Here is a 26,099-nt window from a genome sequence, read left to right on the forward strand (position 1 = left end):
AGAGTACAGCAAAGAGCGTAAGACTGAAAGAGGTCACAAGTTGACCCCTTCTGCTTTGCTTCTGTCCCCTTGCAGAACACCAAAGTCCGAGCCAATTTTGGGTCTCGTCAGTTTGCCTACGCAGAAGGCCAAGCTCACCGAAACGCCGCCGACCTCTGCATCGACCTCGCAGAAGAAATAAGTGCCAACTTTGAAGCATTGCCTTTTGCCATGGCTTCCGATAGCGATAACGATGCAGGCACCAGCACCGCCTCTGACCCAGGGACTCATGGGCCGCCTTGCCGGATTGCCGCTGTGGCCACAGCTCAGCAACGTAAGGAGAGCAGCTCCCCTCTAGTAGCAAAACAGACTAGGTGTGCCAGTGGAGGGTGACTGGAGCTCTGACAGAAACTGACATTTAAGTGCTTGCAATTCTATAGTACAGTGGTACCTCGGGTTACATACGCTTCAGGTTACATACGCTTCAGGTTACAGACTCTGCTAACCCATAAATATTACCTCGGGTTAAGAACTTTGCTTCAGGATGAGAACAGAAATCGTGCGGCTGTGGCAGCAGGAGGCCCCATTAGCTAAAGTGGTGCTTCAGGTTAAGAACAGTTTCAGGTTAAGAACGGACCTCTGGAATGAATTAAGTAATTAACCCGAGGTACCACTCTATTATTATTATTACTATTACTTCTTGAATTTGGAAAGGAATCAAAAACTTTTTCTTACTAGTTTTTATGATGGCCCTAGAAGGAAGGCCATGAACATTCTGCCTTTGCAAATGAGGATCTGAAATGCAGGGCGTAGCTACACTGTAGACCTGACCCAGTTTAAGTGTCATGACTGTCTTTCACCACTTATGAACACTGGGAATTGTATTTCTATAAGAAGAATTTTCAGATCTGTAGCAGAGAAACCCACAGTTCCTTAGAGGTTGGCATGATAGTTTAAAACTGGTTGCAACTGTGCTATATAGCCTCATATTTTATCTAAGTTGAAGCAGGGAGTTGAACCCAAGACCAACTCCAATGCCCTATTTGCAGAAGTGGGCTGATTATTCCAGTTATACCAGTTTCAATGTTACAAGGTATATTATTCATTTAAAAACTGTAATCTAGAGTCAGTTTTACTCCTGATCCTCCGCTGATTCCACCCAGTGTTATAAAAGTCACACACTTGATGTTGTTCCTTTCAAAGCTTTGCTGCTGGCATCCTGCAGAATGCTACCTTCCAGGTGGCTTTTGTCTTCTAACCCACCTTTTCTGGTTCTAACCCACTTAGATCATTGGCAATCAAAATGATATTTCCCCCTCAGCCAATAGGGAGAAGTTGTGGTTCAGTGACAGAGCACACACTATGCATGCAGACTGTCTCAGACTTCTGGTAAAATAGGGCTGCCATAGGTCTGGATTTTCCTGGATTTCAAAGGCAGTAATGATGCTTTGGTGGTGGTGGTGCTTTGTCATTGAAAAGTCACATTTTTGGAGGTGTTTTCTTTAAAAAAAGCTCAACAACTTTTGGGGTGTTTTTACTTTTTGAAATATGGCAACCCTAGGTAAGAAAAGAGACTAGTTGAATCAGACCAAAGGCCTATCTTGTCCATCATCCTATTTTCCAAAGGAGATGCCTTAGCAAGACTGGCAAGTCTTTTCCTTCCCCAAGACCCTGGAGAGATGCTGTCAGCCAGAGTCAGCAACACTGGGGCAGATAGGCCAATTAGCCTGATTCCACGTAGGGCAGCTTCACATGTTTGTACCCGTTTGCAGCCTCCCATTGTTGCGACAAAAGCACTATCAGGAAGCTTTCCTCCAAACTAAGGGTCATGTTGCATTCATCAAATTTGTTGGTTGGCACAACTCTCTCTCTCTCTCTCTCTCTCCCCCGACTTCTTGCGTGATTACAGAATATGACAGTGACACTTCTTGCCATTATAAGATGGAACTCAGCTATGAAAACTTCATCACATCGGGCCCTGAGCCTCACCCTCCTCCTGTTGCAGATGATGAAAGCGATGACGAAGACGATGATGACATCCCAAGGGTAAGCAGAATATAATGGGGGTTCTTACATGCTCAGCTGCTTTTTATTTCAGACTTTCAACATTAACAATAACAAATTTCAATTCACTTCAAATGCCTGCTTCTGGGTGTTCTGACATCTTTTGTAGACCTCTCAAGCTGGTTGTCCATATCCATGCAATCTGTACTGGATCTCATATGCGCATCTCCTTGACAGCATCACATGGTTCCATGCTAAGCAGGTTCCAGATTCCACCCAAATGACGGATTGAAAATAACACGAACAAACGTAGTAGCTTAGGAAGGAAGAGTTTGTCAGGGCAGTCTCCACCTGGTACTTTGTCTGTCTGCCCACCAGTTCCCACATTTACAGATTATCATCGGTGTAGCTGCCAGGTGCCTCACTAAATGGATTCCCTCAACTCCTCAGCTTCAATTAGCATCGCCTTTCTTTCTTCGCTTGCCTTCTTATAGATGCTTCCTGCACTCACCCCATAACAGAATTCTGTATTTTTCTGCAAATCTATAGACCCCCGCCCTTTTCTAAATGCCATGATCCACACAAGGAGGGATCAGATCAAAACTTGGATATACTGTAGATACTCTTGTTTTTCAACACTGCAGATTGCATGATGTTCATTTTCTTGGATTTTTATGTGTGTGCATTGAGGTGGGAGGGAGGCATACCTCTGGGTTAATTAAGATGTTTTGCATTTAGAAGCTCTCAGACTTATTTAGACCTCTTGAGATCTGCTGCTTGTCGGAATAAATATTCTGTGGCTGGATGGACTAATGTCCCTCCCTTGATCTGACACGGACATGCTTGGCTTCCCTTGGCAGGAGGATCACTATGCCTTGCTAGTGAAAGCCTGGGAGACCAAAGTATTCCCTACAATTAGAAGGCGCTTCCGCAATGAAGCAGAGAGGAAGTCTGGCTTGGATCAAATTAAAGGAGCTTTGCAGCTGGGTAAGTCCACCAGAAGCATTTCTCATCTGAATTTAGCACCAGTTTCCAGGTCCTTTGTTAATACCCACACTGGCAAACCTTTGCTCTTGTGCTTATTCCTCTGCTTCGATACAAAGCTGTTGTTGTTTAGTCGTTTAGTCATGTCCGACTCTTCGTGACCCCCTGGACCAGAGCACGCCAGGCACTCCTGTCTTCCACTGCCTCCCGCAGTTTGGTCAAACTCATGCTGGTAGCTTCGATACAGAGCTAGATACTCACAAAAGGTTTTCCACGTTTGCTAGAGATTCTGGCCTGTAGTGACCTGCTTATTGATCCATTGCCTGAAAAGTCTCACTCCCAGTGATCCAAACTGCTAGCCTTCAAGCTGTTCCACAAGCTTGCTTAATTGAAGGATGGTCTTTGTTTCAGGAATGGTTGATATAGCCCGGCAAACAGTGGAATTCCTCTATGAGGAAAACGGGGGCATCCCTCGAGACCTGTACCTTCCCACAATTGAGGATATCAAAGACGAAGCCAATAAGTTCACCATTGATAAAGTTCGGAAAGGTACGTTTTGGGAGGGGGTTGGTCTTTGACCTCGCTTCTCCTTTGGTTAGATTAAGGGTGGATTCAGGGCCTCACCTTGGATGGCTCCAAACAGAATGAGTGAGCCACCTCCACTGAGAAGCAAGCAAAGGTCTGCTTGGGATGGGTGTGCTGCAGTTACTCATTCACCCACCCGCATCAGCACAACCACCGTTTTGAGGCTGCAGCCATGAAATGTTGGGCGTGGATGTGTGAGCACCCACGCTCTGTTCCTATAGGCTAACGAAGCAGAAGGAATTTAGCTGCCATCATAGTTGGAGCTAAGTCAGAGGCCCTGCTTCTCATCACCGTGATCCCGGGCTGCTTTCTTGAAGGCCTTGATGCCTTACAAACACAATATGGCAAGAAGACATGGCAGCCAGAGCTGACTTGCTTTATGATAACCGCAAACAACAGGCCACAGATTGGGGGATGTACAAGTCCTTATCTACTCCTCACACATTTCTAGCTTGGGATGGTCTGTATAGGCCGGACTTAGGACCAGCTGCTAACTTTAGCAAGGGGGCCTCCTTGAGAAGGCCCAGCTTCAGCTTACCAAAGATCACAATGTTAAGACCACCTTTCTCTTGGTTTCAGGTCTCACCGTTGTCACCCGCTGCCCAGATAGTAACAACGTGGCCACCAATGCCGTAGGAACAGCCCTGCCTAAGTTTGCTATCCGTGGGATGTTGAAGACATTTGGGCTCCACGGAGTTGTTCTGGACGTTGATTCGGCAAGTGGAAGCTATGTTTAAGCTTGGGTGGGGTGGCTCTGGTGTTTTGGCTACTGTAGCCCATCACAAAGGCGCAGAGTTGTCAGGTGAAAAACATTTTGTCATTCCAGGTGAATGAGCTTGTCCAGGTAGAGACTTATCTCAGGAGCGAAGGTGTCTTGGTCAGATACTGGTACCCTATTGATATGCTTGAACGACCACCTGCTGGCTATAGGAGGACTGCAACAAATGGCCTGGTCTCTCTGGACAATACAAACATTCAGATTCACAGGTAAATTAAGATCAAAGCATTGGGGAGGGAGCGTGCACCTAAGACCGTTATCCTTGCAGCTACATCCAGGGTCTTTCTGCTGCGGTCCAAGAGGTGTAAATGTAAAGGTACCCCTGCCCGTACGGGCCAGTCTTGACAGACTCTAGGGTTGTGCGCTCTTCTCACTCTAGAGGCCGGGAGCCAGCGCTGTCCGCAGACACTTCCGGGTCACGTGGCCAGCGTGACAAAGCTGCTCTGGCGAGCCAGCACCAGCGCAGCACACGGAAACGCCGTTTACCTTCCCGCTATAAAGCGGTACCTATTTATCTACTTGCACTTAGGGGTGCTTTCGAACTGCTAGGTGGGCAGGAGCTGGGACCGAAAGACGGGAGCTCACCCCGCCGCGGGGATTCGAACCACCAACCATGCGATCGGCAAGTCCTAGGCGCTGAGGTTTTACCCACAGCGCCTTCGCGTCTCTCTCCAAGAGGTGTAGCTTTGTGTAATAAAATATTTTCTGACATCTAAAAGGAAACCTGACAGTGTTTATGAAGGGCCTTCTCCACCAAAGTTCAACTAACGTTCTGATAATGGTTATTTTCAATTTTTATAGAATCTATGTGATTCTTTTTTAATTTCGCCACTTAACAGTTGTCAATTTCTGTTCATTCTTTTATTAATTCAGGGTTAATTGGTAGTTTTACTCACAAGTTTTCCTGTAAGCTGTCCTATTCAGCTGGAGAGGTTTGCCCTTCACTGCCACAGATAGTAAAGGAACAACTATTTCTCAGGAATGAATGCTACAATTTGTCCCTAGATGCTGTTGTAGTGCTGTTTGCTGTTTCTTGGTGCAGCCAAAGCAAGCTGTGTTACAGTGCCATCTAGTGAAAGAATATAAGCAGTTGTTGTTGTTGTTGTTTAGTCGTTTAGTCGTGTCCGACTCTTCGTGACCCCATGGACCAGAGCACGCCAGGCACCTCTGTCCTCCACTACCTCCCGCAGTTCACACATATTTAGAATAGAGTTGAAGGGAAGAGGGGGAAAGTACACACATTTTTCAATCCTAAGGGATTGCTAATGCCCTAATACAGCTGATCAGACACAGAGAGGGGCAGCAACAGCTGGTGACCACTAGACCTGATGGGACTGCTGGGTGTCAGGGGCCCAATGAACCCCACAGGGGTGGCCAAGTACTGTTTTCCCCCATTCTTCCCTTGCAAAGCTACTATAGGAACTTAAGCACTGCAACTAAACTGAAAAAAACATCTTACTTTGGTTCAGAAGGTTCAGTGACAAAATATTGTGTGTATACAGAGGTGGTTTTTTTAAAGACCCTTGAAATATGTGTTTTCTTTATCTCTCTTTTTACAGAGAACTTTTACGATGTGAAGCTGCACTCGCTAGGCTGTACTGCCGCATGGCTCTTCTAAATATTTTTGCCCCTAAATCTCCTCACATGTTTACTCACCTGTTTCACATCCCTGCCATTCGGGACATCACCCTAGAACACCTCCAGCTGCTATCCAATCAGCTTCTGGCACCACCTCTTCCTGGTAAAATGGGACTTTTTAAAGCAAATAGTACAGTAGTTTTAACCATATTCATAAATGAGATAGTGTGCACATTTGTTTATTTGTTTAATCAATTCAGTCTTTGTAGCTGTTGAGATCAGTTTGTTCTTGTAATATGATGAAGAGAAAATGAATATCCAAAGATGAGTGAGTTGAGCCATGTCTTTTTTTCACTTGACAGATGGAACGATCAGCTCCAGCTCTATCCTCCTGGCCCAGTCCCTCCAGCACTGCATACATTCCCAGAACTGCTCAGCCACAGACCTCTTCTACCAAGGCAGTTCCCAAACAGTCCAGGAGTGGCTCACAGTTGCTATTGCTCGGACCCTCCACCAGGGAGAGGAGAGTCTGCTCGATCTGACAAAACAGATCTGTTCCTTCTTGCAGGTAAGTCCCACCCCCCCCCCCAATATCACATGTTAATTTACAGTCGTACCTTGGATCTCAAACGCCTTGGCTCCCGAACAAATAGACTCCCAAACGATCGAAAGCTGAAGTGAGTGTTTCGGTTTTCGAACGATTTTCGGAAGCTGAACGTCCAGCGTGGCTTCTGCTGCTTTTCATTGGCTGCAGGAGCTTCCTGCAGCCAATCAGAAGCCGCGCTTTGGTTTCTGAATGTTTTGGAAGTTGAATGGACTTCCGGAACAGATTCTGATCGACTTCCAAGGTATGTCTGTATTTGTTGTTTAGTTGTTTAGTTGTGTCTGACTCTTTGTGACCCCATGGACCAGAGCACGCCAGGCACTCCTGTCTTCCACTGCCTCCCGCAGTTTGGTCAAACTCATGCTGGTAGCTTTGAGAACACTGTCCAACCATCTCATCCTCTCCTTGTGCCCTCCATCTTTCCCAACATCAGGGTCTTTTCCAGGGATGCTTCTCTTCTCATGAGGTGGCCAAAGTATTGGAGCCTCAGCTTCACGATCTGTCCTTCCAGTGTCTGTATTATAGTTTTATAAAAAGCATTCTCAAAGCTATTCAGGATTTTCTTTCTTTGATTAAAATGCCCACTCACCATCCTGAAATAAATGATATGTTGTATTTGTAGTAGATCAGAGGAGGCTCTGAAGTAGGTCAGAGCACAAATGACTGCTAGCTAGGCTCTCCCTCCAGTGCTGGAGGCATTGTGCCTCTGAATACCAGCTGCTGGACATCACAAATGAGGAGAGCAGTACTGCACTCAGGTGCTGCTTGCAGGATTCACATATGCATCTGTTTGGCCACCGTGAGAACAAGGTGCCGGACTAGAAGGGCTTTCTTAGACTCCTTCCTTGTCCATAGGAGAAAAGAGCTGCTGGAGAGGAAAACACCTTCATCCAGCCCCTGTTCAAAAGAACGCCAGCCCCTTCCCTTTGAGAAAAGGTCGGGTGATGCTGGAGCCCCTGGCAGGATTGTGCTTTCTGGCTCTTGCTTGTTCCTCTTGTTGGTGAACTATAAGGAAGGGACTGCCTTTTCAGCTCCTCTGTAGCTTAAGAAGGTGGCATCTTCTGACTCCATACGTTTTTGAGATGTAGGGGCTCTCCAGATCAGCTCCAAACTAGCTAGCCTAGCTCAGCATCAATTTAATTTAGAAATGGTAGAATGGATGGCTGTGTCTCCAACCTCTGATTTACAACTGTTTAAAAAACTCTGCTTTTCAGAATGCTCCCGAACAGTTCCCATCTGAAGAGTTTCCCATTTCTGAATCCAAAGTCAACATGGACGTGAACTTCCCTGGCGCAGCCTTTATAGTAGTGTCCTGTAAGGAAAGTCAGTCTGGATTCCGCAAAGAGTAAGTTGCTGCAAGCAAAGAGAACGAGGGTGGAGGGAAACCGGCTTTAAAAATCTACCTGCCCACCAAAGATTCCAAAATACTGATTTTCCCTCCCCCAAGCCACACCATGGTTACAGAAAGGGAGAAGCGTATGTCATGATAATGACAGTATCTTGTACAATGTCACTAGCGACACAGTCCTGTTGCCTTACAGAGCAACGCAGGTGACATGATAAATCCCTGCCCCCAAAGAGCTTTCAAAGCAATTGAAGATGAGACTCCTGGGTCTGTTTTCTTAAAAGCTTCTTGTGCTGCACCCTTAGCAAACCTTCCTTTTTGTTTTGTAGCTCCTCACTTTATAAGGCTCCCTGGGCTCGGATTCTTGTTTATGGCCTTGGTCACAAAGTGAAGAGGAGTGGCCAGTTGAACCTCATTGAGGCTGTGTGTTACCCTCGAGATGCTTCTCCAACCAACACAGGCTTGACGCCACCCCCCACAACCAATCAGTATCCTTCCGTCGTTATATCCACAGACAAGGTCCACATCAAACTTGGTAAGATTTAAAATGCACACACAAAAACATCTTTGGAATTGGGATTGATAACTGCAGCAGTAGATCATCACTGCGTGTCATGAATAGAGGCTGGAGCAATATTGTTCGGGATCTGAGATACTAGCTTGAGAGATCTTAATTTACCCAAGAGCTATTCTCATCATGTTATAATTGATTTTTAAAACCCCACTCTTTAACCCTTGCCTTTGAGAATTCTGGAGGTACACATTGCTCAAGGATTTTTCCTTGGGGAAGCTAAAGGGGTGGAGGGTGATTTTTCTTTACCACAAGTCTCCTTTTTAATAATGTACATAACACCATTGCTGAAAGCAAACTTCAGCAGCTACTCTTATTTCTGTGGGTCTCATTCAAGGAGTGTCACCGCCTCCTGGAGCTGTGCTCATCCTGCACTCCCTTCCCCTGGAATTTCCCCTGGCGATGGCATTTGCGGAGCAGCTGCTGACCTGGAAACTTGAGAATGGGGACGGAAAATCTGAAGAGGAGCTGGACACAATCCCTGCCTCAGTTCTCTTGCAAGTGGTGGAAATCCTTGGTGAGAATGGAGCTCCTTGTTGTACACAAACAACCATGGGTGGGGAAATAGAACAAGGTTTTGGAAACTACAGTGACAATACGGCCCCAATGCCATGAGCTTAAAAAAACATTAAGACAGCCCTTCCAATGTGCCACCCTGTGGCCACCTGCCTGCTGGGCTGCCCAGAGTTAAAAGCCCCAGTTGGATGCAGCAGAGATCTGATATGTACGTGGATTTCTTTCTTTCTTTCTTTCTTTCTTTCTTTCTTTCTTTCTTTCTTTCTTTCCTTCCTTCCTTCCTTCCTTCCTTCCTTCCTTCCTTCCTTCCTTCCTTCCTTCCTCTCTCTCTCTCTCTCTCTCTCTCTCTCTCTCTCTCTCTCTTCCCCCATCCCCTTGCCCTCTTTTTGGTAATGGCAATGATGAATGGCAAATAAGGAGAATAAGGAGAATTAGCAGTTCGTAGGATTTAGGATTCCAGTTCTGGTGAATAGGCTTTGGTCAATTTCAGTGCCCTGTTAAAGAGACCCAATTCCTGCCACCCAGAAACCTACACTATGCAACCGACGTCCCTGGCTCTGGGGAGGCACAACACCAGCTACCGTATTACTCCATAAGGCACACCTGACGATAAGGCGCACTTAGTTTTTAGAGGGGGAACTCAAGAAAAAAAATATTATTTAAAGGGAGTGCTGAGCAGAGCCTGTATGCATCCCAGGCTCTGCTCAGCGCTCCCTTTCACGAGCCGCGTGGAGTGTGTGTGTGGCTGTTGGGGGCTTCTCCCTCCTTGGGGAAAAGCCCCCAAGAGCCACACACACACTCTGTAAAGGGAGCGCGGCTATCCCTGGCTTTTGCCGGAGGTGGGGAAAGGGACAGAGTCACACTCTGTCCCTTCCGCCACCTCCCGCAAAAGCCAGGGATAGCCATGAGAAGCCTCCGCAGGACAGCGGGATGAAGGCTCCCCGCTGCCCTGCGGAGGCTTTGCGCCGCTAAGGCAGAAGCTGAAACAGCTAGAGGGAGCGCTGCGCAGTGCTCTCTCTAGCTGTTCTGGCTTCTGGAGTAGCCCGGGAAGCCTCCGCAGGGCAGCAGGGAGCCTTCATCCCGCTGCCCTGCGGAGGCTTCGCAGGCTACCCCAGAGCTGCTCAGGAGCTTGTCGGGGCTTGCAGGGGAAGCCCGGGTCCGCCCCCCAGCCCCAAAGAGCAGCTCAGGGAGCACCAGACAGGCTGCGCACAGCCTGTCCGCTTCTCCCAGAGCTTGTTGGGGCTGGCGGGGGAAGCCCGGGCAAGCTCTGGGAGTATTCCTCACCTCCTGCAAAAGCCCACAGGAGCCGCGCACCTTTTAAAGAGCGCACAGCTTTTGCAGGCTTTTGCAGGAGGTGGGTGAATTCCCCCACCTCGTAGAAAAGCCCGCAGCAGCCGCACACCCTTTAAGGAGTGCGCGGCTTCTGCGAGCTTTTTTACAAGGTGGGAGAAGGGACTGGACGCAGCCAGTCCCTTCTCCCTCCTCAGGGAAAAGCCCCCAAGAGCGGCCCGCTCTTTAAAGGGTGCGCGGCTCCTGCGGGCTTTTTTACGAGGTGGGAGAAGGGACTGACGTGGCCAGTCAGTCCCTTCTCCCTCCTGGGGTAAAGCCCGCAAGAGTCACACAGAGCTTGTGTGCGGCTCTTGGGGGCTTTCCCCACCTGCCTCCCCCCTGCATTCACTCCATAAGACACACACACATTTTCCCTTGCTTTTTAGGAGGGAAAAAGTGTGTCTTATGCAGCGAAAAATACGGTATGTCCTCTAACATGGCATCTTTTGAGCTCTGGGGAGGCCCAGAGTCTCTGCTCCTGCTTTTCCTTGGTAACAATAAGACTTGGTTTTTTAATGCATGCAGGCTGGAGGCGAGCACTCTTGACATGGCTAGCCAAGGATGGGGTGCTGTCTTCACAGCTTCCCCACAAGCTGGAGCAAAAGAGCATATTCCATTTTAGGCTGCTAATCTCTAAACTTACTTATAAATAGGAGTACATTCTGCTGTAAATGCCGTAACCCCCATTGAGTTTTCTTTTTTTACAGTCAAGTCGTGTATACATTTTATGAAATAAGTAAATAAATAAAAAATCCTGACTCCCCATTCTGTTTGCACATTTCTAGGGAATTTCCTGTGGACAATCAACATGGCAGCCTGTGTGAAGGAACTGCTCTTTCATCTCCTAGCCGAATTGCTTCGCAAAATTCATGGGCTAGAGCAGAAGAAGAACCCAGCAGGGTTGTCCTCCTCCATTGCGCTTCAGCTCAACCCTTGCCTGGCCATGCTGATGGCTCTCCAGTCTGAACTGCACAGGTTGTACGATGAAGAAACCCAAAACTGGGCATCTGGAAATGCTTGTGGCGGATCTGGGGTTGGAGGAGCTGACCAGGGGAGATTTTCCACTTACTTTCATGCTCTGATGGAGGTCTGCCTGGCCGTGGCAGAAGTAACCTTGCCGATCAACATGAGCATCACAGCCAATGTGATGTCCTCGACCAGCGGCCCAAATCTGAGCGATTCTTCCTCCTCCTCTTCATCATCTCCTGGGCAGACCCCACAGAGCCCAAGCCTCCTGTCAAAGAGGAAAAAGGTTAAAATGAAGCGAGAGAAGACAACATCTTCAGGGAAGCGGACTTCATCCCGAGCTGCCGAAACGGACACCGCTCTGTTGAGCATCGGTGGGAGCAAGCCAGAGGACATGTTGTGGTTCCATCGGGCGCTCACTTTGCTGATAATCCTCAGGCATCTAACAAAGAAGGATCCCCAGGGGCTGGGCGTGACCAATGATGCCGTGGCCGATGCTTGCCAGGCCTTGGTTGGGACAGCTGCTCACAGCCGCTTGCTGGTGATTTCGGGGATCCCCACCCACTTGGAGGAGGGCACTGTGCGGAGCGCCATCCGCAAGGCCTGCAATGCCCACGGCGGTGTCTTCAGAGATGAGATCTACATTCCAGTCCAGGAGGAGGAGCCTAAGAAAACCAAGGACAAAGCGGAGGGAGGGGAATGTAAGACCGAGATGGACAAGCCTGTGGTCTCCAGCAGCGTGGACAGCTTGGACATCAGCAGCTCCAGCAGCGTCACGCCTGCCATGAGCATCAGTGCCTCTGCTTCCACCAGCCAGGCCTCTCTTTGTAGCTCCCAGGGGATCTCACGGACCATTAGCGATATCTCTGTAGACCAGTTTCAAGCTGGCCTGGAGATGGTCATTCCGCCTGGGTTGCTGGAGCCACATGTGGTTTCCAGCCAGGAGAGTTTAGACCTTTCACTCTGCAGCACTGGGAGTCTGGGCAGCCTGGGGAGTCTCGGGGAGCAGCTCGACAATGTGGAAACAGCATCGGTGTCAGATGTCGGGTCTATGTACACTGTTACATCTCTGGACAGCCAGCCGGTCGCCTCGAGGCCCATCAAGGGCTTTGCAGTTGTGGAGGTAATTGTTTTCTGCAGAAGAAGGTGTAGTGGTAGGAGAGTCAACCCTTTAGGGTTACTAGCCCTGGGGGACCTGCCCTGTTTCTCTTTCTCAGCTTCCACCACCCTCTTATGTGTCACCTAGGGCAAGGATTCCCACATTTTTAAAGGTGGTCTCCATGAGAGTGAGGAAACAGCCAGCTGAATTCCATATATATTGGTGTTATCACCAGGTTTTTCCTGTGTGGTGCCAGTGTGGTGTAGTGGTTCAGAGCGGTAGACTCGTAATCTGGTGAACCGGGTTTGCGTCTCTGCTCCTCCACATGCAGCTGCTGGGTGACCTTGGGCCAGTCACACTTCTCTGAAGTCTCTCAGCCCCACTCGCCTCACATAGTTCTTGTTGTGGGGGAGGAAGGGAAAGGAGAATGTTAGCCACTTTGAGACTCCTTCAGTAGTGATAAAGCGGGATATCAAATCCAAACTCTTCTTCTTCTTCTGTCACTGCAAGATAGATCTTGGCAAGAAGGATGAGTCTCCTCTGCTTATACATAATGGGGGGGGGGCTGGGTAATCTTAACATGACAGACAAGGGATAGCATAATTGCACCACAGCAGGTTGATCTGGATAGGACAAGCTGACACTATTGACACAGATTGTACAATTAGTTGTAACTTTGGTACCTCTTAGTGTGGAGTGCAAGTTACCTCTTAGTGTGGAGAGCTGACAAGTATGTGCTTGAGGCAGCTTGAATTAAAAGATTATTGGTAAATCTGTTTGCTTCCTATGATGAACCTGCTTCCTGCGCTCTGCAGTTGTGAAGATTGTTCCATGCAGAAGGGAGAGAAAGGAGACATATATCCATTTCTCTTGAGTCACAACAAACTGCATCGCATTTGGAGGCTTTGCATGTATGTCAGACAAAACAGCAAAGAGACTCTATGATTGAGTAAAGATTAATTTGTTCTACTATGAAAAAGCTGAGGATGGAAGAGCCTGCAGTTCATGAGTGTATCTGTTGAACTAAGCTTCTGCCTTACGAAAGCAGCTCAGGCTATGAATTAGCCTATAAGGTGCCACAGAACTCTTTGCTGTGTTTTCATGCAGCCACCTAACATGATGTGAGGATGGGCCATGGCCAGACTTTGGTTCATCTCAGTGGATCCTAGGCCTGGCTAAAAAGTAATAATGGTAGCTCTCCTGGCTTGTAAGAAGAGGTATACAGTGGTACCTCGGGTTACATACGCTTCAGGTTACGTACGCTTCAGGTTACAGACTCTGCTAACCCAGAAATAGTACCTTGGGTTAAGAACTTTGCTTCAGGATGAGAACAGAAATCGTGCTCCGGTGGCGCGGTGGCAGCAGGAGGCCCCATTAGCTAAAGTGGTGCTTCAGGTTAAGAACAGTTTCAGGTTAAGAAAGGACCTCTGGAACAAATTAAGTACGTAACCAGAGGTACCACTGTATTTCAATGCAAAAGATATTACTATATTGGTACCCAGCCATCTTAAAATGGACTGTGGTGATGCAGAAGTTTAATTTCATTTGCATACTATTCTTATTCTTATTTATTATTAACAAATTTCTTACCAGCACTTCACCATAAAGTCAAAGTGCAGATTACAGCACTGTAAAAATCCAACATTAAATTAGATTAAAACAATTTGCAGTTGGGTGAGACCTAAAATATATAATAGGTTCTTCATCTTGTTTTGGTGTTTTTGTTTTGTTTTGTTTTGTTTTGTTTGCAGAATTTGGGATTTGGAGGAGGCAGAGCAGATTGATTATGTCAGAAGTGAGTGGGAAAGAGTAGGGGAGAATGTAAAGCAGGTCAAGAATTCAGAGTCATAAGATCAAAAGAAGCAATGAAAAGAACTCATTTACCTTCATAAATTTACCTAGATGTGTGTGTTTGTTGAAAATAGATACGATCCCGGGCCAAGATAGAAAAGATCCGAGCCAGCTTATTTAACAGCAGCGATTTGATTGGCTTGTCGAGTCTGGATGGAGAGGATGAGCTCATGGAAATGTCGACGGAGGAGATTTTAACTGTCTCAACTGTGAATCAGAGTTTGTTTGATACACAAGGGAGTCCTGCACTGGAAGACTATTTCAATGACAAGACCATCAAAGGTGTGTGATCAATTATGTTTTGAGAGCACTTTGTACTCATGCTAAGAGTGTCTTATGAGTGTTTGAGAAACAGACCTTCATTTCATTTCATTGGGGTTTGTGCAAGAGAAGATGCCAAGAGGTTTTGTTGCCATTGTGAGCTTAGCCACATTCACGGCACTGCCAGAGTTCAACTGTTAAGACCGTTAAGCCGCGGCCCGATGTTAGGCTACAAGTCCTCTCTTCCCTAACCTTTGCCTACGCAGGCCAAGACTGATGGGAGTTGAAGTCCAGTGCCACAGCCTTTCACAAGAGATGCAAGAAGCACACGTTTTCTGGCAGCTATTAACAAATTGAACACCCTTTAAATAGTCTTCAGGCCTAGTTCTAAAAAGATGGGTTTAAGTGTTGGATAAACAAGAAGAAAGCTGTTTTGTACTGGCTTTTCTTTTATTTTTTAAGAAAAATATTTATTGCAGCACATAACAAAGTTGTGTATCAACAAATAAGCATGAACCATAATGCAATACAAAAGCTAATTGTTCATTCTGTTGACAAAATTACAATAGACAGCCTGGCCTCTGCACAGAAATGTGAAAAACCTACACAAGAGTAATTTGAGTCTTAATGCAGTGGGTCTTTTCACAAGTTTCCATGTGTTTGGTCTTGTAGTGGCTTTGTCCCATGGCCATTCTTAATATTTTTACTTCCCTCAGGTGACAAACTTGTGCCAGGGGCCCGCGAAGTCCTCACGGAAATATTTAAAAGCTGCCTCCATTCTGAGCAAATGCTGAGCTTGACACCTGCAAAACCAACCAAAGTGGCAGAAATTTACCTCAGCAAAGAGCAGATTAACGCCCAGACGCCAGGAAACCTGCTGCACACCTTCTTCACCAATGTCCGCCCCCCAAAGAAAGTTCTTGAGGATCAGCTCACTCAGGTTGGCATTAAATGTTTCATTGCTCTACTCTGTGCTAAAGATAGTGGCAGTCATGCCCCAAAGAGAAGCTCTGCGACTGGGGGAAATATTTCTTTTGTGTTTCCTTGTGTGAACCCTTTTCCTCCTGATCTCAGGAGCCCGCTTGTGGGGGCTTCTTTTTGGCAAATGTGCTCAGCCTTGCCTTATAAGTTGCAGCCCTCACCGTTCTTTCCTTCTGTGCTTTGAAGATCCTGAGAAAATACGGGGCTCCCAAGCCAAAGTTTGACAAGAGCAAGTACAACAAGGCTGGCAAAGAGCAGCACCCGGTGAAAGTTGTGAGCACCAAGCGGCCCGTCACAAAAACCCCCGCCAAGGAGAAGGCAGTGCTCAACAGTGTCAGGTGAGATCCTTTAACCACTCTGGCTCCGCTCCCAACGCTTTTCACACGGCTGCCCTTTGAAGCGCCTCTTGGTTTGGCACTTCAGTCCCCAACTGGAAGTGCAGGAAGTGGCTTAAGGGGAAGCAGGCACGGGGGGACGGACTAACAGTCATGCATGGGGTGAAAGCCATCCACTGAGTCAAAGCCTCTTTCTGGATTTGGTCCGGCACTCCTTGCAGTGGGCATCCGGTTCATCTCTTTTTGTAAACTGCTTTGTTTTATTAAAGATTTTCTTTACAGAGGTATGTGTAATGTCTCTCGTATTTATTCCATGTAACATTTTTACAAATCAGTTTCATTTGTTGAGACAGTAGGAAGGGAAGGGGGGAAGGGGGGTGGGGTCGGGTGGCAATGTTTCTATTTTGCTTAATGTATGTAGGGTTTGGTGTCAGCGTTGCTCGTGCAGGTTCTCTGCTGTTCACTTGTGTTCCTTTGGTGGTGAGAGAGGTTGGGGTTGGCCTAGGGTGTGGTTGTTTGTTCGTGATTGGCTGTGGTAGTCTTTGTTTTCGTGTGTGAGTGGGATGGGTGGGTGTTTTGGATCAGGTTAGCTATATTAATTTGTATGCTGTTGGTGGATTATTGTCATTGTCTTGTTGTGCTGTGTATGTGATAAAGGGGAGCCCTACCGGGGTAAAGGCGTCTTCTTCTGTTTGTCCCTGTGTCAGTTTCAGTTTGTTGGTTAATTTTTCTAGTAGGGTTTTTGTAAACTGCTTTGAGGGCTTTTGTTTACAATTTGGTGAACACAGAAGGCGCACGTCTTTATCCTGGCTTTGACCCCTGAGGTGTGTTTTCAGGACCCACCCTATCTCTGTGATGGTTTTCACTGTTTTTAATCCTGAATCTTAAATTGTCATAACCCTCCCTGGGACCTGCTAGAGACCGGCGAGTAATAATTTGATTATGATGATACAGTGGTACCGCGGTTTTCGAACGGAATCCCTTCCGAAACGTTTGAAAACCGAGGTGCGGCTTCCCATTGGTTGCAAGAGCTTCTTGCACTCAGCGGAAGCTGCATCACATGTTCGGGTTCCGAAAAGCGTTAAAAAACGGAAGCATTTACTTCAGGTTTTTGGCGTTGGAGAACCGAAACGTACGACAACAGAGGCATTCGGGAACTGAGGTACCACTGTACTTTAACAACAACAACAACAATAATTCATCATTCTGGGTGTTTTCTGGGACTTAAAAAATGCTTTGAATTATCTCTGTCTTCTATATACAACTGCTTTGCACAAGTACAGTGCAAACATACTCTCTGACATGAAGGTTTTCCTCACATTAGCAGGACTGCTTTGAGTGAGAAGAAGCCGACTGTCAAGCCCAAATCCCCAGAGAAAAGCAAGCCTGAGGAAAAGGACCCTGACAAGTCTCCCACAAAGAAACAGGAGGGTAAGCGGCCCGTTTTCTCTTTTAGGCCTCTGCAGAAACACTCTGCCCAGTTGCTTCCCTAGGCGAGATAAGTGAAAAATACTTTTCAGGCAACACATTTGCAGTATCTAAAGTGCCCCTTTGTGCAAAAGATGGAAATGTCAGCCAGCACTGGCTTACGTTCTGGGTGCTATAAGCTCATCTGGGTTCATACATGTTAATTCAGAAGAGAGTTCCTCCAACACCACTGTTTATGGCCCTGTCATAGAGGGGCCAGAATGCTCCACTGCTGAGCACTTTAGGAGCAGGGTTTTAAGCAGGTTGTGCCTGGGCTTATTTCACAACCCATAAACGTTTGTTTGTTTTTTATTTAAATATTTATAAATACATTATCACAAAACAGTAATGATTGCAAATTATCAGAAAAGGAGGGGTAAAATGTACGCAGGAATCAAATGTTAGTTTGATCATAGGCAAGGTCCCTTTAGTATAAACCTTCCATTTGGATGTCTTTTTAGGAGGTTTTTTTATAAAAAAAAATACAAAGCTAGCTAGGAGAGGGTGTTGCAGTGGTGTGACCTGGGTCCAAGAATCTTGAAAAGTCACACCTTCTATTGTCTACTGCACAGGATTGCCTCAACGCCCTAAGATGATCAGAAAAGGTCTTGCTTTTGAGTGTTCTCATCACCAGTTTGAGTGGCCCCCTCTGTATAAAACTTTCTAATAAGCCATGCCACTTGCAGTTGCCTGGAGAGCCTTTGCAGCATAGCATGTCCTGCTATCTTTATTTTCAACATCTGGACTAGATTTATTCCTTCGGCTTTGGTGTGGCCCTTATACTTTACTGCCTTGAAATTATTTCATTGCATATTTTAAAAATCTCACATGAATGCCATTTGAGAGCTTGTGTTACAAGCTAGAATAGAAGGAGAGGTGTTTTAACTTGAATAACTAGATACTGAGTGGGGGAAATGACATGTTAGAGCAGTGGGGAGTCTGCATCTTTCTCTCCCCCCCCCCCACTCACTGAATACTTTCTTTCCCTTTCACTCCCATTTCAGTTCCTGAAGAGAAGTACCTGACACTAGATGGATTTCACAGATTTGTCATTGACCGAGCAAAACAGGACATCCGTAGCGTGTGGCGAGCCATTTTGTCATGTGGTTATGACCTTCATTTTGAAAGGTAAAGAATTGGCTTTCTTCTCCACACTCCCCCTGTGGCGATCACACAGGGTCCCCGACGTTTCACCATCTATTGATTCCTGTGCCACCACTTTATTTCACACTGCCACCACCCAGGCCCTACCTGGGACAATACTGAGTCCAGTCAGGGTTAAATTGAAACATAAACTTCTGTTTATTTATTGCATTTTAACAAGCATATGGTTTCATAAATGGTATCGGTCAATTACATTCATGGGGTACCTGTCCAGACCTATAACTTCCGCTACCTGCTCTCACTCACTAAACCACCTCTCAGATATTTACTTGTCTTCCTAGCCCCTAACTGTTCCTGACTCAGCTTATTTTGCTACATGCGCTGCTCTGGTTCTCCAGAAGCGGCTTAGTCATGCTGGCCACATGACCCAGAAGCTGTACGCCGGCTCCCTCGGCCAATAAAGCGAGATGAGCGCCGCAACCCCAGAGTCGGCCACAACTGGACCTAATGGTCAGGGGTCCCTATTCCTTTACCTTTAACTCAACCTACCCACAGACTCTATCCCAACTCACTCCCACTCCAACCAACCACCCAACAAACTCCTCTACCGACTCCTTCCTTTGCCCCTCCCAGAACTGGTTTTATAGTCCCACTGACTCCACCCCCTGGGTCCTGACTGGGCAACCTGTTTAACTGTTTCACCTCCAGCACTCTCTCATATATGTTAACGTCACCCCCCCCCCAAAAAAGTTTCTTTTGCAAAAGAGGAGCTGAATGCCACTCAACTCACATCTGCCCCATCAAGAGGTGAATTTTGGCAAGTGGCTGGTTGAAAACATTTGTTATGATGCAAGTGCCCAACGACTGTGCAGGGTTCAATCTGCCCCTGTTCCTCCAGGTGTGCCTGCATCGATGCCAGACATGCCCAGAAAGCATCCCGCAAGTGGTCCTTGGAAATGGACGTCGCCCTGGTTCAGTACATTAACCGGCTCTGCCGCCACCTGGCAATTACACCGGCTCGGCTCCACCCACATGAAGTGTACTTGGACCCTGCTGACACTGCTGACCCGCGCGTTTCCTGCCTGCTGAGTATGTGTGAAGTTCTGAGCTGTGGGACCTTCTTCCTCCCAGATACTGGGTGCCTGGACCAGTTTTGGGGGCAGGTGTGCTGAGGAGCTCATGGCCCGGCTGGGAATGCCTTTATCCTTTGTCTCATCCCCTTCCTCTCAGTTCCTGACATCTCTGTTCAATTGCAGACGTCCCCATTGAAAGCCTCCGCCTGCGCTTTGCTCTACTCCAGTCCCTCAACACCACTTTGGAGACCTTCTTCCTACCGCTAGTGGAGCTCCGGCAAACAGAAACGTACACCAACAGCATTGCAGCGCTTCTCCAAGAGGCCAAAGGTCAGGGCTTCTCATGGACTAGGTGGCTGGGTGATCCTTGGAGGGTTATAATAATAATCCTATTGCTAACGCAGGAAACTAAAATCATGTCGTTCCCACCACTACAAAGACCGATGTGAAGAAGTCATTCACATATCAAACTTTTTAGATCTTTCCTGTCAGTTCTGCCACCTTTTCATCACAAGGGTTTGGTGCTTCAGAGGAGTCATGATTAATTTTCCTTTTGAGATGTGATCTTACAAGCTTTTGACTGTTTTCTGTGTTTTCGGTGCCCTTGTTAGGTTGCTGTGAAATCTTAACGTGAATCAGTCAGAGCCTATCTATTCTTCAAAATACATATCCAGGGCTCCTTTCTTTAACATTTAAATGAGTGCTGCTTGTTTTTGTTCTGTTTTCTTTTGGTTAAGGTGGTTTTGTTTCATTACTCTGCTGGAACAGAAGCCAAGGAGCTAAACTGCCATCTTGTTCAGTGTCTGCTTCTCTCCCCCACCCCCAGCCAAGGTTAACAAACAAAGAACTGTTGTGTCTATTCCTTTAGGATTCATCTTTTATGATACAAAAGTGGCTGTCATGAACAGAGTGCTAAATGCCACTGTGCAAAGGACGGCGGATCATGCAGCCCCTGAGATCACCCTGGACCCGCTTGAAATTGTTGGAGGTACGGTAGTCCTTCTTTGCTTGTATCTATAGAAATAAGCAAAGGAGGAGGAGGAGGAAGGAAGCATGCCTTTGGAGCTGATGGAATTCAAATTCCTGCCCGCACCAAGCTCATTTCTTTTCCTCTCCCTGCTTTTGCACAGGAGAGATTCGTTCTTCAGAGAACTCCTACTTCTGCCAGGCCGCCCGGCAGCTGGCGTGCGTGCCATCCTCACAACTCTGTGTGAAATTGGCCAGCGGGGGAGACCCAACTTATGCCTTCAACATTCGCTTCACAGGCGAGGAGGTCCATGGCACAAGTAAGCAGCTTCTATTTTTCATCATGGGCTGCCAGAAATTTTACTTGCAGCAACTATTTTCAGAAGTAACAAGCCACCAGCACTTAAGTAAGCTAGCGGGGAGTATTTAATATGAAAATTCATCCGGATCTTTTTCAGCAAGAAGGCATCAGGGTATATCTCCTGCCTCAAATACAACCCACTCAGGAAAACGGTGCCTTACTCCCCCTTTTAGATCCGTCCCCGCAAATATCTGAGAAGACACCTTAAAAAGAATCTATTGTTGGTTCTTGACCCCAGTCCACCTTACACATATAACTAGAATTGGCACCCCTGTGCATTGGAGGGGATATAGCAAACGAGAGACCTGTTGGCGCAAGGCTTACAAATGTGCACACATTTTGGGAAGAGGCAATGAAGGAAATTTCTGAAATATTAGTTGGCACCAGTGCCTTTATACCCCAAACTGTCTTCTATCACTTTTTGATGGGTCAAATACAGACCTAACACGTAAACCATAGTAGCTGCCCATTCAATCATATCACAGGGCTGGAAGGAGGTTTTTTCTTTAAATACTTGGTTCAATAAATTAATGTTTGTTTCATTTCTGAGAAACTGACTCATACATTAAGGGTTGCTGGGCATGCAGCTAAACCTATGGATTTTGCCTTCATTTAGCAGCCGTTGGAAAACTGATTTGCATTCAGGACATTTGCTTTGTGTTATCTCTGCATCAGTTTGTTTTTTGTTGCAACATCTAATTTGTTGTGTACTCTCTCGAGAATGAACTTTATTTTGTAAGGTGATAGCTTTGAACCCTGTTTTTAAAATTTTGTACAGGGTTTTTCTCTCTCTCTAACAAATGGCTGTTGGCTCCAGCAGCACAAGTTGAGTTGGCTGGTTAAGAGGACTCCTTTCTGGGGGGCTGTTACCCCAAGCACCACGACTGGCTGTGGCTGCGCAGCTCTCAAAGCTTCATCTTCCTTCCTTCCAGGTGGTTCCTTCCGTCACTTCTTGTGGCAGGTCTGCAAGGAGCTCCAGAGTTCACTGCTCTCCCTGCTCTTGCTCTGCCCCAGCTCAGCAGTCAATAAGAACAAGGTATGCTAAGCCAGTGCAGAAGAAGGGGGAGCTGCCTACCGCCACCCTTGTGAAGCTATAGCTGATTAGCGCTCTTGCTGCCGCTGCTGCTGGCCACAGGGAGGCGCCATACGTTTTGTTGTGATACGGCCAGGGCCGGCCCACTCATGAGGCAAGGTGAGGTGACCACCTCATGCAGCAGGATCACAGGGGCAGCAGATCCAGACTCCAAGGAATGCATCGCTTCTACTGCCACTGCAGTGGCATCAATGGCTGCAGCACACTTCTTGGTGGCTGGATCTTCCATCTCTGTGGACGGTCCGCCCCCTCCATGCCCCGCCTCTGCAGCGGCCTCTCAGTGAATAGGAGGCACTGTTGGTCTCCTTCCATGTCTAGGGAGGAAATGGCATGAACTGCCCTCTGGGGTCTCCTGGGGTCTGCACCTGCTCCGCATGGTTCAGAGTGGGCCCCTGCCCCCCCCCGCCCCATGATAGCCTTGGATTCCTATTTCAACTGCTGAATAAAGTTTCGTTTGCCCCCCCCCCCCTTGTTTCCAGTGTGGCTCTTCGCTCACTCCTTCTTCCCTGGTGGTGGAAGCCTCCATTTCGTAGTTTGCCTCCGATGCCAAAATGCCTTGGGCCGGCCCTGGATAGGACATCATTGAAACCCTTCCTTTTTTAGTGGAAAAGAAGAATACAGTGGAACCTCGGTTTTTGAGCGTCTCGGAAGCCGAACCTTCCGGCTTTCGAATGCCAAAAACCCGGAAGTAATTGCTTCCATTTTTGGACACACGTCGGAAGTTGAACGACTTCCAAGGCGTGTTTCTCCATTTTCTCAATGGATTCCACAGACCATCCATTGAGCCTTGGTTGTTGAACATTTCAAAAGTCCAACGGTCTTCCAGAACGGATTACGTTCGACAGCCGAGATACCACTGTACATCTTGAATGAATGAATACTATTCCTAGGCAGATTCTGCCTTCCTGGCTAATGCTGTTCTCCACCCTCAGGGCAAATATATCCTGACACCCAGCCCCATCAGCTATGGGGAAGAGCAGCTGCTGCATTTCTTCGGGCAACTGCTGGGCATTGCCATCCGGGCAGACGTCCCCTTGCCCCTGGATCTCTTGCCCTCCTTCTGGAAGACTTTAGTTGGAGAATCACTAGATCCAGATGTTGACCTCCAGGAGGCTGACATACTGACCTACAACTACATCAAGAAATTTGAAAATGTAAGTGATGCTTCCTCCCCTTCCCCTGCTTTTCAGTCACCTGTAGAAGCTGCTGGATGACAGACTATAAAAGGGATTCCTGACTGTTTCAGCCAAGATCTATCTTGCATTGATTGTGGGTCTCCTTTCATCACTCTGTCTACTTTGGTGGCATCCTGGGGAAATTCAGTGGGGCTGAATGTAGGTCAGACTGCAGGCTGAGAATCAGGAGAGCCAAGCAGCCTAGAGATGTTGTGCTTTACAGTGCACCAAAAAGTGAGGCTAGAAATTTTCAACATTCTTTTATTATGGGTTTCCCCCACCAAAAGTCTCTGTGCATCTACAGCCCCTCTTGTGTTAACCACCCTTTTAAATAATCCATAGATTTACAGTGTGAATCTCATGACCTCTAAGTGCTCAGATCAGAAAGTGCATGCACCCAAATGATAGACATGCCCCATTTCTCTGTTTGTCTTTAGAGTTTTTAATTTACGATTTAATATTTTATTGTTTTACAATGCTTGGAGTGCTTTATATGAGCAGAAAGTTGTATAAATAATACATTTCCAAATATATGCACAACACGCTTGACCAGTAGACAGCAAAGAACTCCCAACCGTCAAAGCAGAATCCACCAGGAATGTCTGCAAAAGCCTCTCTGTAAAGAATGGAACTTTGGCAAGAACTCCTGCAATGTTGGTGGGACTTGGGTGAGAGAGGCTTCCAGGGAACTGTACTGTCAAAAGTTCTGCTCGGTTTTAACCAGCTATTTCTTATGTGCGCACTCCCTGTCTCTCTCAGAAATGCCAAAATCAAGATTGCTGCGCCATTTCGCAGCATTTCCAAAAAGCATCTGTCTCTTGGCTCACAACTTGGGCAGAGTGCTGTGTCTTAAAAGGAGCAGCTTTTTCTTACAACATGTGTCATAGTTCTGACTCAGCAATTGAGGAGCACATCTTCAATGACATCACATATAGATACATGCCAAAGTTATGTCTGTTGTTGTTTAATCGTGTCCGACTCCTCGTGACCCCATGGACCAGAGCACACCAGGCCCTCCTGTCTTCCGCTGCCTCCCGCAGTCAAACTCATGCTGGTAGCTTCGAGAACACTGTCCAACCATCTTGTCCTCTGTCATCCCCTTCTCCTTGTGCCCTCCATCTTTCCCAACATCAGGGTCTTTTCCAGGGAGTCTTCTCTTCTCATGAGGTGGCCAAAGTTTTGGAGTTCGTGTGTCTGAAAGAGAATGAGTGCTCCTGAATGTGACCCAGGTGTCCTTAATGCCTGCCCATCCTCATGGGCCCAAGGCAAGTGGGGCAGGAAGAGATCTGTATAACTCTTACTGGCTACCTCTGTGTTTCTGGAAAGGCCCAGAACAGGTTTAGGAAAAATGGATGGACCCTGTTGTCTGTCCCTTCTGGCTCCAGTACTCTGGAGGTGCCACTCATCAGGGCCTTGGCCTCCCCTAGCTAGTAGCTGCCTGATTCTCCTGCCTGCTCCAGAACTCCTCTTGCCCTTCTTCTCAGCACCTTTTCCAGTCTTCACAATGCCCTAGCAATTTTCTCATTTCTGCAAGTCTTCCTTCAGTGAGCCAAGGCCAGCTGTCCTCCCACAGCGCCTGGTGGCTGTTGTCCTTCTGCATATACTCCTGTGTAACATGAACCTGCTCCTCCCGTTTAAGTGAATTGGGAGCCCCATCCATTGGCACTCCAGCTGCACTTTGCAGATCATGAGGCATTTGCTTTGCCTGGGAAGGCTGAGCCAAGCCAGATCCTGTCACATTCCTCTCTGGTACTGTAATTTGCTCTACGCGGGGCTGCCCTTGAAACTGTTCCACAAACTCCAGCGGGTGCAGAATGCTGCAGCGAGGCTCCTCACAGGGTCCCTGCCATGGGAGCATATTCACCCAATGTTTTACCAGTTGCACTGGCTCCCGGTGGAGTATAGGGTCATGTTCAAGGTGCTGGTCTTGACTTTTAAAGCCCTTTGTGGCTTAGGGCCCTCATATCTACGGGACCACCTCTCCTGGTATGCCCCGCAAAGGACCTTAAGGTCCATGAATAACCATAGTTTAGAGGTCCCGGGCCCTAAGGAAGTCAGACTATCCTCCACCAGGGCCAGGGCCTTTTCAGTGATGGCTCTGACCTGGTGGAATGCTCTGTCCCATGAGACTAGGGACCTCCAGGATTTAACCTCCTTCCGTCGGGCCTGTAAGACAGAGCTATTCCGCCTGGCCTTTAATTTGAATTCAGCCTGATCTTTTATTTCCCTTCTCTTCCCTCCCCCTCCCCTTTTATGAAGATTACCCGCTCTGAGACCCTACAGCTAATTCTCCCCTGGCCTCCTCGCTGGCCCAAGTAGGACCAATTCAGCCAGCCAGCCATGGTGACTATCTAATGCTTATTAGATGGATTTCCCCCAAATTGATTTCTGAGCTTTGAATTTTATTGTTATTCATGTTTTTATACTGTGTTTTATGCTGCTTTTACAATTAAGTGTTTTAAATTTGTTGTTGGCTGCCCTGAGCCCGGTTTTCTGAACCCCAAAGGGCGGGGTATAAATAAAAAATTATTATTATTATTATTATTGGTGTTGTCCTAGCTGAACGACGAGTCGGAGCTGGAGGCCCTGTGTGCTGAAATTGCTTCCCAGCACCTTGCGATGGAGAGTCCCGACTGCCCCAACAAACCAAGCTGCAAGTTCACATACCTGACAATGACGGGGGAAGAAGTGGAACTGTGCACCAGAGGCAGGCACATCCCGGTTGTGTGAGTAGCAGGGGTCTTTGGGACAAAAGGATTCGCGTGTGGGCAGTGGGGGGGGGGGGAGGCTGCACCATGGGAGTGAGGTGAGAGTTTCACCCTGGAGACCTGACTGTCTGCCTCTTTCCCCTCAGGTGGGAGAACAAGGACGTCTATGCAACAGCCATCCGGAACCTGAGGTTACGCGAGCTGCACAATCCAGAGTGTGCGACGGCCGTGAGGGCTGGCCTGGGCTCCATTATCCCTTTGCAGCTTCTGACCATGTTGACTCCCCTGGAGATGGAGCTGAGGACCTGCGGCCTCCCCTACATCAACCTGGAGTTCCTCAAGGTGTGTTGCTGCTTCCCAGGCTGCAGAGTGGAACCTTCCCCAGC

At 47.5% G+C, this 26,099-nt stretch overlaps 1 protein-coding gene across 7 annotated transcripts in view; it reads left to right on the plus strand.

Moving 5' to 3' along the window:
• The window catches only part of HECTD4 (HECT domain E3 ubiquitin protein ligase 4), a 117,101-nt gene that overhangs the window by 87,058 nt on the left and 3,944 nt on the right, over window positions 1-26,099 (plus strand). For 6 of the 7 annotated variants that reach the window (XM_053401190.1, XM_053401195.1, XM_053401192.1 and 3 more), the window contains exons 50-74: window positions 76-313; window positions 1,889-2,025; window positions 2,844-2,970; window positions 3,379-3,516; window positions 4,132-4,268; window positions 4,379-4,539; window positions 5,890-6,071; window positions 6,271-6,476; window positions 7,727-7,857; window positions 8,187-8,392; window positions 8,766-8,945; window positions 11,059-12,362; window positions 14,264-14,471; window positions 15,167-15,390; window positions 15,618-15,769; window positions 17,091-17,197; window positions 18,238-18,361; window positions 19,236-19,426; window positions 19,594-19,740; window positions 20,279-20,398; window positions 20,541-20,696; window positions 21,670-21,773; window positions 22,763-22,984; window positions 25,565-25,731; window positions 25,860-26,055. In XM_053401190.1, coding sequence (XP_053257165.1) covers window positions 76-313; window positions 1,889-2,025; window positions 2,844-2,970; window positions 3,379-3,516; window positions 4,132-4,268; window positions 4,379-4,539; window positions 5,890-6,071; window positions 6,271-6,476; window positions 7,727-7,857; window positions 8,187-8,392; window positions 8,766-8,945; window positions 11,059-12,362; window positions 14,264-14,471; window positions 15,167-15,390; window positions 15,618-15,769; window positions 17,091-17,197; window positions 18,238-18,361; window positions 19,236-19,426; window positions 19,594-19,740; window positions 20,279-20,398; window positions 20,541-20,696; window positions 21,670-21,773; window positions 22,763-22,984; window positions 25,565-25,731; window positions 25,860-26,055 — 5,265 coding nt within the window. The remainder of the gene's footprint in view (window positions 1-75; window positions 314-1,888; window positions 2,026-2,843; window positions 2,971-3,378; window positions 3,517-4,131; window positions 4,269-4,378; window positions 4,540-5,889; window positions 6,072-6,270; window positions 6,477-7,726; window positions 7,858-8,186; window positions 8,393-8,765; window positions 8,946-11,058; window positions 12,363-14,263; window positions 14,472-15,166; window positions 15,391-15,617; window positions 15,770-17,090; window positions 17,198-18,237; window positions 18,362-19,235; window positions 19,427-19,593; window positions 19,741-20,278; window positions 20,399-20,540; window positions 20,697-21,669; window positions 21,774-22,762; window positions 22,985-25,564; window positions 25,732-25,859; window positions 26,056-26,099) is intronic. The other variant, XM_053401191.1, reaches the window with a different exon arrangement.

Source organism: Podarcis raffonei, chromosome 8 (assembly GCF_027172205.1).
Source record: "Podarcis raffonei isolate rPodRaf1 chromosome 8, rPodRaf1.pri, whole genome shotgun sequence".
Taxonomy (NCBI): Eukaryota; Metazoa; Chordata; class Lepidosauria; order Squamata; family Lacertidae; genus Podarcis; species Podarcis raffonei.